General features: G+C 39.2%; 2 protein-coding genes across 2 annotated transcripts; one reads left to right on the top strand and one right to left on the bottom strand.

Annotated features, from left to right (window-relative positions):
• Positions 1 to 2,259: 2,259 nt before the first annotated feature.
• Positions 2,260 to 2,925, bottom strand: LOC101088440 (interferon alpha-2-like). The gene has a single exon (XM_003995521.2). The coding sequence runs from the start codon at positions 2,809 to 2,811 to the stop codon at positions 2,260 to 2,262; it is 552 nt and encodes a 183-aa protein (XP_003995570.2). The 5' UTR covers positions 2,812 to 2,925.
• A 4,668-nt stretch (positions 2,926 to 7,593) lies between these two features.
• On the top strand, positions 7,594 to 14,162 carry LOC101088699 (interferon omega-1-like). The gene is given in 3 exon segments (XM_011288694.2): positions 7,594 to 7,779; positions 7,781 to 8,137; positions 13,959 to 14,162. Coding segments are annotated over 3 exon segments (747 nt in total).
• The last annotated feature ends 241 nt before the right edge of the window (positions 14,163 to 14,403 follow it).

The following is a 14,403-nucleotide window of genomic DNA, read 5'->3' on the forward strand; positions in this document are numbered from 1 at the left end:
CAATAAACCATGGGAGATGCTACGAAGGGTTCCTCTTTGCAAGAAACCCGAAGGAAAAGACAAGACTAGCACACTAGAGTTAATATGAAATAATGCAGCATTCATAAAAACTAATTACTCTTTCAACACAACTACTCTATATATGGGTTTAATTTTTTACTCTTATTAACCGTCTTTATGATCTCTCCGCACTGCCCTGTAAACGGGATGAGACACTCTGAAAGAAGTCATAATCACTCCTCTAAAGGATCAATTACTCAGCAATCATGTAAAGGTTCCTCTGTGCAAAGTTCTCGACTAGCTGACTTGGGTGAAAGGATCTAGTATTTCCTTGTCCTTGCGGAACTCACGGTCTTTGGGGAAGACATGAACATGGGAAATGCTTAAAGGAAGAAAAGATCCTCTCTCTAGATGATTTAAAGTCTACAATTCAGTGGTACTCAGTACCTTCACCATGTTGTGCAATCCATTTCCAGAACTTTTTCATCAGCCCAAATGGAAACTTCATACACATTAAGCAATTGTCTCTCCTCATACCCTCTTCCTTTTCAGCCCCTGACAACCACAGTCTGCTTTATGTCCCTATGGATTTATATTTCATATAAACGGAATCATACAATTAGTGATCTTTTGCGTCTGGCTTCTACCACTTTGCATAATGTGTTCGAGGTTCCTTCCCATTGCAGCAAGTATATCAGTACAATTTCATTCCTTTTTATGGCCGAACAGTATTCCATGGCATGAATATACTACAGTTTATCCATTCATCCACCAATGGGCTGTTTCCACTTTCTGCTATCATGAATTGTGCTGTTGAGAACATACGTGTGCAAACGTTTGTTTGAATATTCATTTTCAATTCTCTTGTGATCCATATCTAGAAGTGAAATTACTGGACCATCTGGTAATTGTATGTTTCACTTTTTGAAGAACCACTAAACTGTTTTCCACAGAACCTGAAACATTTTAGGTTCTCACCAACAATGTATAAAGGTTATGATGTCTCTGAATTCACCAACACTTGTTATTTTCCATTTTTTTATGATAACCGTCTTAGTAAGTACGAAATGGTATCTCACTGTGGTTCTGATTTGCATTTCTCTAATGACTAATGATACTGAACGTCTTTTTATATTATTGTTGACCCTTTTTTAATGTTATTTGAAAAACAATTTCTATTCAAGTCCTTTGTCCATTTTTTATTAAGGTTTTTTGCCTTTTTATTATTCAGTTATAAGAGTTCTTTATATATTCTGCATGCTAGACTCTTATTAGATATACAATTTGCAAATATTTTCTTTCATTCTGCAGAATGCCTTTTCACTTTCTTGATAGTGTCCTTTGCTGCACAAGTTTTAATTTGATGAAGTTCAATGTAGATATGGTTTTCTTTTGTTACTTATGCTTTTAGCGTCTTATCTAAGAAATCGTTGGCAAATGTAATGTCATTCAAGATTTAGCTTTGTTTTTCTCTAAGAGTTTTGTAGATTTAGCTTTGAAGATATTATTGTTTCCTCATTAATTGGTCTTAATACCCTTGTCAAAGATCAAGTGACCATAGATGTATAGGTTTATTTCCGGATTCTCAATTCTACCCTATTGATATATATGTCAACCTTTATGCCAGTAACACACTGTTTCCATAACTGTAGTTTATAGTATGTTTTGGAATCAGGAATGTGAGTCTTCCAACTTTGCTTTTATTTTTCAAGATTTTTTCAGCAATTTGAAGTCACTTGCAATTCCATATGAGTGTTAGCATTGGCTTTTCCACTGGCCGTGTTGGGCTACCCCCATTCCCTTTGCATTCGGGAACCTTCCGTAGGTTTATTTTGTGAGATCAGGCTTTAGGTTAGGTTTTTATTTTTAAAAAAATGTGTGCAAGCACAATTGATTTTTAAAAATTGCTTTTATTTCCCATGACTTAAAAATGAATAATAGTCTAATACACAGCATAACACTAAACAGGTGGTCTGTGAACAATAAATACTTAAATAGTATGAGTAGCACGAATATTTCAAATAATTTAAATAAATAAATAATACAAAAGATTTTAAGCTATAAAATGAATTGTGCATTTCTCGGTTCTAAACAGCTTACTGCAACTTATAACATTTACTATGATTTTAAATAATCTCGCACATTTGCTATTATTCCCTTTTCATATGGCATAAAATTAGAGATGAAGATTGCACTCTGAGTCCTAGAAAATAGCCATTTAGTTGGCCAGGTGAACTGTTTTCAGACTCAGCGTCCTTTTTATTTCCTGAATGTCCCTGTGAGCTTGTTAATGACGAGCAAGCATCTTCTGATTTCTACCCTGACAACCTCCCAGGCACAGTGGCTGTATTCTTTCTCTTTAAGATAGAGACTGATTCCTTGGAAGTATCTCTTCACAGCCAGTCTGGAGTTCTCATTTCCCAGGGGTAGCTGTTCCATGTTCATTTCCTCCCTCAAACACGTCTCCAGGTCATCCAGCTGTTGGTAAAGTCCAACAAGGAATCTGTCCAGAAGCGTCTCATCCCAAGCCACAAAGGAGTCGCTTTTGCTGAAGAGGTTGAAGATCTGCTGGAGCATCTCATGCACGACAGCTGTCACTTGTGTCTTCTCAAGCTGGTTCCCAGCCACAAGTATCTGAGGAAAGTTGAAGTCAGTCCTGTCCTTCAGACAGGACAGAATGGAGACTCTCTCCATTTGACTCAAAAGTGTGAAGGTTTCTGGATTGCTCGGACGCAGGTCACAGTCCAGAGAGTAGGCGGGGCTGGAGCACAGCATCACCAGAGCCAACAGCACAGAGATTGAGAGAGCCATGAGGCAGCTGGAGGGTGGGATTCTGCAGGACTGCCTGAAGAGGAAGTCTCAGAAAGTTCTAAGAACTTTGGGTGATGAGTGCCTTTTAAATCATGAACATAGAAACTTTCATTTTCTGGGTTTTTCCATTTTTGCCCGGTCTTTTCCTTTTCAATTTTTTTTTTTTTTTTACAAAATCAGTAAAAAATGTACATTTATTGACATGAGTGCCTAGATGGGGGACTCCAACCACATGTGCCAGTGCAGTATCTACACAGCATTATAACATATTTTTCATACCACCCAGATTGTTCTTGGGGAGAAAAGCCTAGACAAAGTCAGAAAAGGGAGAAATATTTATGCAAGAAATGATGGTCTAAGTCAACAAGAAATATAAAAAAGCTCTTAAAACAGGAGATTTAAATTTTTCTTACTTTTTTCCTTGTTTACACTTTTCTGCCTTCTTTAAAGCTTTTCAGTTATATATATGCCTCAAAGATATCACTTGAGTTTCATCTGAAAACTCATGGGGGGCGCAGTCGGTTAAGCGTCCGACTTCAGCCAGGTCACAATCTCGCGGTCTGTGAGTTCGAGCCCCGCGTCAGGCTCTGGGCTGATGGCTCGGAGCCTGGAGCCTGTTTCCGATTCTGTGTCTCCCTCTCTCTATGCCCCTCCCCCGTTCATGCTCTGTCTCTCTCTGTCCCAAAAATAAATAAACGTTGGGAAAAAAAAAAAAAAAAGAAAGAAAACTCATGGAAGATACTGTTTGGAAAACAATATTGCAGATATCATTTGTCAAAATGGCCTGCCAAGCACTTTGCTAGGTGCTCGTTTCCCTAAAAGTTTCAAGTTTGCATTCAAGTGTGTGAGTCTCTTGGTTCTCTACCAAGTACAACCTTTCATAGTAAAAACTTTGCCTTAATCATTGTGTGGTAATTCAGACAGCCTCATATCCTTAGATATTCCCTCGACAAGTGATATCCTATCACGTACTCAGGGCTAATGGGGCTGTAATGGTATTCAAAGCTTATCATGATGGGGCGCCTGGCTAGCTCAGTCAGTAGAGTGTGTGACTCTTGATCTCAGGGTTGTAAGTTGGTGTCCCATGTTGGGTGTAGAGATTACTTAAAAACATAAAATCTAGGGAAACCTAGGTGGCTCAGTCGTTTGAGCATCTGACTTCAGCTCAGGTCATGATCTCATGGTTCCTGAGTTCAGTTCCAGCCCTGCATCTAGCTCCCTGCTGTTCCCACAGAGTCCGCTTGGATCCTCTGTCCCTCTAGCTCTCTGCCCCTCCCCCACTTGCACGCTCTCTCTCAAAAATAAGTAAACATTAAAAAAATAAAAATTAAAAAAATAAAATCTAGGGGCGCCTGGGTGGCTCAGTCAGTTAAGCGTCTGACTTCGGCTCAGGTCATGATCTCGCAGTTTGTGAGTTCGAGCCCCACATCGGGCTCTGTGCTGACAGCTCGGAGCCTGGAGCCTGCTTCGGATTCTGTGTCTCCCTCTCTCTCTGCCTTTCCCCCATTTGTGCTCTATCAAAAATAAATAAGTGTAAAAAAAAATTTTTTTTAATCTAAAAGAAACCCAACAAAGCATATCATGATATGTGTTCATTGAATCTGTAATATATAGATTATTTTTAATAATATTAATGGCAGCAGTATTAATTCCAATTATATGTAGGTTCTCAGCAAAGTGTTTTGCAAACATTATTTCATTTTATCTTCACAACTTTCCTAAGAGGGAATTACTGTAATTATTTGCATTTTGCAGATAAGGAAACCAAAAACTCAGAGAGGTTACTTAACTTGCTAAAAGACACAATTTGCTACATGAGTGGTACTTCACCGCTGCACTGTTCTGCCTCCATATTACTCCTTAACTTTAAGCATTCTCTTTTGGCTACATTCTCTATGCTTGTGATTAAGTAATCAATTTAACTATTTGTTTACCATCTGACTGCCCTGATAGACTATAACCTCCCTGAGGGCAGTAATGTATATCTTGAGTGTCACAGAGGAGGCACACAGAGAGTTTTCTGTCCCATAACAAATACAAAAAGGACTACATGTTCCAAATACAAGTAGGCCTTAAATTTGTGGGCTGTGTCAGAAAACAACAGTCTTCCGAAAACAGAGATAGTAAGAATAACTTTTATTCTGCAATATTGTTTTCTAAACAAAATCTCCCGTGAGTTTAAGACCAACTCAAGTGAGATGCATCTTAAATGGATTCTTTTTGTTTTTTACCTTTTTATTTTATTTTATTTTGTTTTCGATATATGAAATGTATTGTCAAATTGGTTTCCATACAACACCCAGTGCTCATCCCAAAAGGTGCCTCCTCAATACCCATCACCCACCCTCCCCTCCCTCCCACCCCCCATCAACCCTCCGTTTGTTCTCAGTTTTTAAGAGTCTCTTATGCTTTGGCTCCCTCCCTCTCTAACCTCTTTTTTTTTTTTCCTTCCCCTCCCCCATGGGTTTCTGTTAAGTTTCTCAGGATCCACATAAGAGTGAAAACATATGGTATCTGTCTTTCTCTATATGGCTTATTTCACTTAGCATCACACTCTCCAGTTCCATCCATGTTGCTACAAAGGGCCATATTTCGTTCTTTCTCATTGCCATGTAGTACTCCATTGTGTATATAAACCACAATTTCTTTATCCATTCATCAGTTGATGGACTTAAATGGATTCTTTAATCTGGATGATTTCTGAAAATACGTCAGATGGGAGCAGGGAGTTTCAAAGATCCAGTAGAGATCAACAAAACACACCATTTGAAAGACAAGACTGGAATCTAGCAAGTGAAAAGAAAGCTGTATCCTCTTCAAGGGTATTGCAGTGTCTCTGGAATAAGCGAATGGTGCTTTTTGGTGACTAAGAATGGCAGCTGGAGAGAAAAACTTGCTAAGTATTAATCTAAGATAGGAAGATAGGAAGAAGATCAGAGAAGGCCCAATCTAGTGGCTAGGAGAGTGGACTCTGGGGCCAGACTGCCTGGATTCCTATCATAGTTCCAGCCTGTGTGTGTGTGACCTTGGGCTTCTTGTTTTTCTCCTCTGTCATATGGAAATAATAATCATATCGATTTCACTGGGTTGCTGTGAAGGTGGGATGATGTCATGTACCTGTAACAATGCCTGGGCAAAATAAGTACTCAACAGCCGTCAGCCGTTATCACAACGGAGAAAACTAACCCATCCAACTATGGGAACTGGATGCAAGTTTTCCCTGAAGTGATCGGCTTCTCTTCCTTCTCAGCTCACTAATAAACACTTTTATTTCTAATGTCATCTCTTCTGTGTTCATCTAGCAAGTGTTCACATGACAGGGAGTGCCCTGTCCCAGTCACTAACGTCTATCAGCTTCCAGGTAATAACTGACCTCTCACACATTAATAAAATGGCTGTCTGATCTATAACCCAGTCTCTTGAGGGTGAGTTGGTACGACTAAATCCTTGGAATCTGATCACCTCTGTCGATAGAGAAAAAAGTAGATAGGTGATAGACAGACAGATAGATAGATAGAGGGATAGACAGATTTGCGGATTCAGCAAAGCCAAAAACTAGCCCTTTAGGTAACCGCCCACCTTAAAAAAAGCCAGCTGTCCTCCTTGGGGACCTTTCTGCAGGGAAACAATCTCACACAGACTTGTTTGAAACCTGCCACTCTATAGAGCTCTTAATCCCTTGCAGAGGTTTAGTGACATTTTGTCATTTGGACAGAGAAGATGTCACTTTTTTTTCCCTTTCATTTTCAGCATTTACTTTCCATTTGTCTTCTGTGCATTACGTTTTTATGACTGCTTCCTTTTACTCTCTAGGAATGTTAAGAGAGAGAGGGAAGTTCTGATGTTTTGAAAATCATAGAGGAAATGTCATCTCTTCTTTTCTCTTACATTTTCCCTTCCTTGTTTCCCAACAAACCTCAGAGTGGAAATAGAAAAGCACTAGGACAGCTTTCATAAAGAGAAAAGACAAATACAAATGAAAGGCAACGATTTTATAATTATGCCAAAATAGCAAAGAACAACAAGGACTGTTTAACCATGACTCCTCCAGAGCTAAGACAATGGTCTGGGCTAACACAAAGAGGCCTGCCACAAAGCAGCAAACACACTTTCTAACAACTTGAACACCTCTAAGGTAGCAATGGCTACTCTTTACTCTTGTGGGCAAGACTGGAGGTTTAATCATGTTAGTATAGCTTGAGCTCACGGTAATACTTGGCACAGAAGAAATGCTCAGTAGTCTTCTCAGTGAAGCAGAGTAAATAACACCAAATTTGACAAACTACGTATTTTGCAGCAGAGAATAGGGTGACATCCATGCATATGCAAATCAGGTTATCTTTCACACCTGACCAATACTTCTAAGAGGGCCATCCGGAGGAGAGGGGAGAAAGAAGATTTTAACAGAAAGCCTTAGTAAAGCTTCCTTAGAAGTTGTTCTTAACATCAGGAAGAAAGATCCAGATAGCTCTAACATTAGTTCAAAGTTGGTTTTTATTACCATAATAAACATTCCATTGACTTAGAACTTCTACTTTTTTAGTGAATAAATTTTTCTTCAATTGTAACAATACAGAAAGAGTTGAAACTGATGTCAACTTCAGACCCTTCAAAAGAAAGGAAAGCCCAAAATGGAGAAGAACAAAATTCTGTGGGAAATTTAGAAAATGAAAACTCTTAAGCTCAATATTTAAGAGACACATAGATGGAGGATTTTCAGAGAAGCTGGACAAAAGCTCATCATCTCCCATCTCAACCAGAAGGACGTCTTGAAACTTACCAATGGCTTTTTCAATTTCTTTACTGATGGTATTAGTGTTGATCTTGTCCCACCCTCTGACCTCCATTAGCTGTGACCTGCCTCAGAGCTTTGACTTGGGAAAGCGAGAGAGCTTCACAGCTCTCAACCAAGTGGTGACGATCTCTCTTTCCCGTCTGAAGTACAGGACTGACTTCAAATTCCCCCGGGGAGCAGCTGGAGGGCGGGGAGTTCCGGGAGGCCCAGGCCGCCGCCGCCGTCCTGCGGGAGCTGCTCCAGCAGACCTTCAACCTGTTGCACACGGAGCGCTCCTCGGCGGCCTGGAGCCCCGCGCCGCTGCACGGACTCCGCTCTGGCCTCCACCGGCAGCTGGAAGCCCTGGACGCCTGCTGGCTGCAGGCCACGGGCGAGGGAGAGCGCGCCCCGGGGATGCACGGCCCTGCCCTGGCCATCAAGAGGTACTTCCAGGACATCCGCGTCTACCTGGAGGACGAGGGATACAGTGACTGCGCCTGGGAAATTGTCAGGCTGGAAATCAGGAGTCGCTTTCTCTTCATTTACAAGCTCGTAAGAAGACTCAGGAATTAACAGGAACCTGGTTTTCAGTGACTAATGTCCTAGCTCAGACTTTTAATTGTTCATTTATTTCCAAAACTGTTATTTTTTACTTCAGTTATAAAATAATTCGAATCACAGTTGGCGTATTTTTATCAGTAATGTTAAGCACGTCTATGCCCAGCTAGTTTCAGAATTGGAGAAAATGTAACTGGTGCCCTGGGGCTGAACCTCATTTTATAAAATGTTTATGTATATATTTACTTATATTAATTTATTATTCACTTTTATGGAATTTGCACTCGTATGTTCTATTTTTATATAGAAGTACTTTTACATTTTCATCTTTAATAAAAATGTGAGGTTTTTTTACTTATTAAATTTAAGACATTTCTCTTCCTCTTTTTTTAAATTTCTCTGAGGTTCTAATTCTGCACACTAAACATAAAAATATGTGGTGCTCTTCATTCATTCATTTTTTGGCCTTGGGGATAGAGTCTTGATTATGGGTGTGTAGTGTCTGTTCTTCTGGAACTTACATTAGAGCAAAAGACATAGCCATTAAAGAAGTAGTTGTGAGGCACCTGGGTGGCTCAGTCGGTTAAGCATCCGACTTCGGCTCAGGTCATGATCTCATGGTTTGTGAGTTCAAGCCCCACATCAGGCTCTGTGCTGATAGCTGGGAGCCTGGAGCCTGCTTTGGATTCTGTGTTTCCCTCTCTCTCTGCCCCTCCCCTGCTCATGTTCTGTCATCCCTCAAAAATAAATAAATTAAAAAAAAATTAAAAATAAATAAGTAGTTGTAATGTAATTAGGTATTTACATTTGGGATCTGGGCTACACAGAAAGAAAAGATGTTCTGGCAGTGAGTTTCATGGGTAGCTCATTTATACCACCTTCAGTTTTCCCCAGGGAAGTAATATGAAGTATGAGGCTAGAAAGATGAGCGGGTGTTTGGTAAGTATCACATGGAGGGCAAAATATCACAGGGAAGTTAAAAGGAGCTGCACAGGGAGGGAGTGGCCCTGTAGCAGGAAAGGGGCTGGTACTTCAGAAAGAGCGCAAAACACCAGAGTAGGTGGACTGTACCAACAGATGGAAAGTATGGCTTGTCATGACGCTGGAGAAACGAAAAGAAGTCCAACAATAGACTATGTTAAAGATGTTAGACTTTATCTTAGGAACCAAGGAAAGTGACTTCAGGATTTAAAGCAAGAGAGTAGCCTGACCAGAGCAGGTGCAAGGAAATTCATTAGACTTGCAGTTCTCAAAGTGTGGTCTGTGGCCTGGGAAACCTGGGCGGCTCAGTCGGTTAAGCCTTGTCCGACTCAGACAAGGCTTGTCCGACTCAGTCGGGCGGCTCAGTCGGTTAAGCCTTGTCCGACTCAGACAAGCCTTGTCCGACTCAGACCTTTGGCTCAGGTCGTGATCTCACGGTTTGTGAGTTCGAGCCCCACATCAGGCTCTGTGCCGACAGCTCAGATCCTGGAGCCTGCTTCAGATCCTGCGTCTCCTTCTCTGTCTACCCCTCCCCAGCTCACACTCTGCCTCTCTCTCTCTCTCAAAAAGAAACACACATTAAAAAAATTTTTTTAAAGTGTGGCCTGTGGGCCCCTAGAGGTCCCCAAGATACTTTAAGGGGATCCAGGAAATCAAAAATACTTTGGTAATAACATCCAGACATTATTTGCTTTGTTTACCACATTAACAATTTGCACTAATGGTGTAACACCAACAGTGAATAAAACTGCTAATGCCCAAGTGTCAATCAAGGCAGTGTCACCAAAATGTACCAGTAATTATTATATTTTTCACTGTAATATACTTGGAGCAACAAATAAAGCCAGTTTCACTTAATAATGTCCTTGATGAAATAAAAAGATTATTAATTTTATTAATAATTAATAATAATAATTATTAAATCTTGACTTGTGAGTACACATCTTTTGAATATTCTCTGATAGTCTTTTAATATTCTGAGTGACAAGCACTTCTGCTGCATGCAAGATGATCGTTTTGAGGAAAACCATTTATATGATTGTTAGAGTTGAGAGCTAAACTACCACTCTTCGCAGAATCCGTTTTCACTTGAAAGAATGACAGACAAAGCATGGTTACTCAGACTTAGGCATTTGACAAACACTTTCTCAAGATACTTACAAAGTGAATTTGTTACTTAAAGAAAACCATTAGTTTCCAATGATAACATTTGAGCTTTCAATAGAAAATTAAAATGGGGGGGGCAGCTGGGTGGCTCAGTCGGATGAACATCTGGCTCTGGACTTCGGCTTGGGTCATGATCTCATGGTTTGTGACTTCAAACACCACGTCTGGCTCTGTGCTGACAACGTGCAGCCTACTTGGGATTCTCCCCCCCCCCTCTCTCTCTCAAAATAAATAAACTTAAAAAGAAAAGAAAATTAAAATTTTGGAAAACCTATCACTGCAAACTTGACAACTTTTCAATACTTAAAAGACTTTTGTGATGACAACAATGGTGATATTAACAAATAAATTACTTGGTTATAATAATTGAAATATATATAGATTTGTAATGTCAGAATGTCTTAGTGAACAGATATTTTCATTTGGAAAATGAAAATGATGCATATATTACAAAATTATGCCTGGGTGAAAGAGATCTATTCAAAGAGCAAGTCAGATTGGTGGGTTTTTTGTAATAGACTTGTTAAACTTTATTGTTTTAGTTTTAGACTCCACATTGCAACTAATCCTTAAGAAACTACCACTTAACAAGCTCTGGTGTGATAAATAACACATTATATAAATATATTTTCTAGTATAAAATCATCTCTATATTTCCATGATATTCTTCTTAATCATGATGAATTAGATTATTAAGGTGATGTCACATTGGACAGCATATAGAATTGGGAAAATACTGGTTGCCTCTGAATCATAGTTCTGCTGCTTAATAGCTTCTATTATCTGCTGCTCTTGCACACAGTAGGTGCTCAATAAATATCATTATCTAAGGTTATGCAGTAGAGAATAAGGTATTGTTTATTGTTTAAGAGCTTGACAGCGTTGTTGAGAAGACAAAAATACTTCCTGTAATGTGTTTAGCTCTGTCCCTGATGCAGAGAGTGAACATTCAATAAATGCTAGCTTGTATTCTTTATACAGTGTGTTAATGTTATTTAGAATTTTTTTTTGACTTTAATATGTGAGATGGGTCTGTTTTCAATTCATATGTTTGTTTAGGCTGTGAGCTGACCTCAGTGGGTAATTTTTTTTTTTTTGAGACAGAGAGATAGACAAAGCGTGAGCAGGGGAGGGGCAGAGAGAGTGGGAGACAGAATGTGAAGCAGATCCAGGCTCTGAGCTGTCAGCACAGAGCCCAATGCAGGGCTTGAACTCACAAACTGTGAGATCATGACTTGAGCCAAAGGCATATGCTTAACCGTCTAAGCCACCCAGGTGTCCTTCTTTGTAGTTTAATATATGATGATTTTTCTGAATGATTTATAAATATTTGAAAGAAGTTATAGTGCTCAAGAGTCTTAACCAATAATTTACTTTTAAATCTTCTTGTCATTATTTTTCTACATTATTTTATAGACAACGTGCTAACATTTCAGTGCGACCATTATGTTTCTGTTCACATTTGTATATATTGCTAAAAACTTTTGCTTAATGTTTTATATGATTTGAATTTTAGCTCCATAGCTTTTTAATTATAGATTCTATTTGTTTCCTAGGTATAGTGATCTTCTTTCTCAAATTTAATTCATTCAATTCTCATGGAGATCAATATTGATATTAATCATTATTAATATCTCATTCGTATTAATATTGCCACCTCTAAATACTTTCCTCCATTGTGTTTTCTTGCTCCGTCTTTGCCCATCTTTTCTTATAATACTGTTTTGGTACAAAACATGTAATATAACTTGATTTTAGGCTTTTCCCCCTATGCAAACTAATAATGAGACTGGTGCTTTAAACCAATCAATGATTTTTTTTTTCTTTTAAAAAGGCAGTGTAAGCAGTTTATACTTCTAATCTTGACCATTATGTATTTGGTTCTCAAATGTATTGACTTATGCCTTATTTTTCAGATGACTTTTATTTTTTTTGAAACTTGTCATACTCCCTCCAGCTCCCCAATTGTTATTAAGGACAATATATTTTTCAAAACAATTTAAAATGTCCCTTAATTTTTGAGTGAAACATTGCACAATGCTTTAAATATAATTTTTTTAATTTTAATTTAAGATTAATTTTAACTGCTTTTAGTATTTACTCCCAGTTCTTACAGGGACTGTTGCTTTTAGTCATAATAATTGTGCATAAGAGACATCATATAGATATATATGCATGGGAATTCATGCTTATACATAAACAGATAAGAAGGTCTAAAAAGTTAGTGAATGGAAACTGACTTCTTGTTTTAGAAAACAAAACTATTTAATTTTGAATGCTCTGAGAATGGTACTAACTTGGATGTAGTTTGTGAAATAAACACCTGTATTCTAAATGTAACCACTGGAAGTTCTTAGGGTCATGTGGTCAATGAGGTGGTAATCAGCTTGCATTAAACATTTTAAGATGAAGCATATGACTGAAGGTCAATGACTTTGATATTCTTGCTACTTTGTTTTTTTAAATCTATTTTTAAACTTTATTTATTTATTTGTTTGTTTGTTTATTTATTTATTTATTTATTTAGAGAGGGAGAGAGAACATGTGAGTGGAAGAGGGGCAGAGAAAGGGGGAGAGAGAAAATCCCAAGTAGGCTCTGCACGGTCAGTGCACAGCCCAATGCAGGGCTTGATCCATGAACCTTGAGATCATGACTCTAAGCTCAAGAGTCGGATTCTTAACTGATTGAGCCAGCCAGGCACCCCAAAACTTTTTTTTAAATTTTAGATCGAGCGAGAGAGCGTGCGTGAGCAGGGGAGAGGGGCAGAAGGATAGAGAGAATCTTAAGCAGGTTCCATCCTCAGCGTGGAGCCTGATGTGGGGCTCAACCCCACAACCCTGGGATCACGGCCTGAGCTGAAATCAAGAGTCAGACATTCAATCAACTTAGCCACCCAGATGCCAACTTGCTACTTTGTAAATTGGTTCTGAAGGCAGTTCTCATCCTAGAATGCAAAATCTTCTTTTTTAAGTTTATTTATTTTTGAGAGAGTGTGTGTGTGTGCACGAGCAGGGGAGGAGCAGAGAGAGAAGGAGAGAGAGAATCCCAAGCAGGCTCCGTGCTGTCAACCTGATGTGGAGCTCAAACTCACAAACTGTGAGATCCTGACCTAAGCCGAAATCAAGAGCCAGATGCTTAACCAACTGAGCCACCCAGGTGTCCCGCAAAATCTTTTGAATGAGGATAATATTGTTGCCATTCTCAGTCATTATATTTCTGACAGGTTTTTCAAGATTCAGATTGAAACTACGGTAAGGCACATTCACAGTTAAGAAAATGACCGAGGGGTGCCTGGGTGGCTCAGTCTGTCAAGCATCGGACTCTTGATTTTGGCTCAGGTCACGATCTCATGGTTTAGGAGTTCAAGCCCCACGGCGGTCTCGGCACTGACTTGGGGAGCCTGCTTGGGAGTCTCCCTCTTCCTTTCTCTCTCTGCCCCTCCCCTGCTCGTGGTTTCTCTCTCAAAATAAATAAAAACATAAAAAAAAAAAAAAGAAAGAAAAGGAAACAATTGAAAGATGTACATGAGTGCCCCATAGGCTATGCCTTTTTGATGGCTCCCTCCAACCTTTACCCAAAAAGGGAGAAGAAGCAAGTTAGTCTGAGTGTAGAGTATAAGCAGCAGGGGTTACTTCCTTACTCTGTGATCTTCATTTCTTCCTGTAGGCCTTCAATGGCTTCTCTTTGGTAATTTATTATCCAGTGCTGGACTGGATCAAGCTAAAACAAAGAGAGAATAAAGATTTTAGACGACATTCCTTCTCTGTGGTCCAAGCCCTCAGCTCTGGAGTCTTGTTTGGCCTATTGACTGATGCGTCCAGAACTAAAGGTGTGGAAGTTTGGTGTTATACTGCCATCTACTGCATGTAGGTCAAATACTGACTCAGAGACCACCGCTCCCTTCCAGGACCTCCTGCTGGGAAGAAGGCACAGGAAATTAGAAATAAAAGAAAGAACACTTTGATGTCCTGCCCATTTGAAAACAAAGACACAGATGTATAAGTGAAGCAAAATAAATTCTAATTCATAATGATCCTAGTAATGTGAAATGTACGTTTTTAGACCTACATCATCCTCTTCTCACTCCAAAGTAAGTTTGTACATATACTTG

This window comes from Felis catus, chromosome D4, assembly GCF_018350175.1.
Source record: "Felis catus isolate Fca126 chromosome D4, F.catus_Fca126_mat1.0, whole genome shotgun sequence".
NCBI lineage: Eukaryota > Metazoa > Chordata > Mammalia > Carnivora > Felidae > Felis > Felis catus.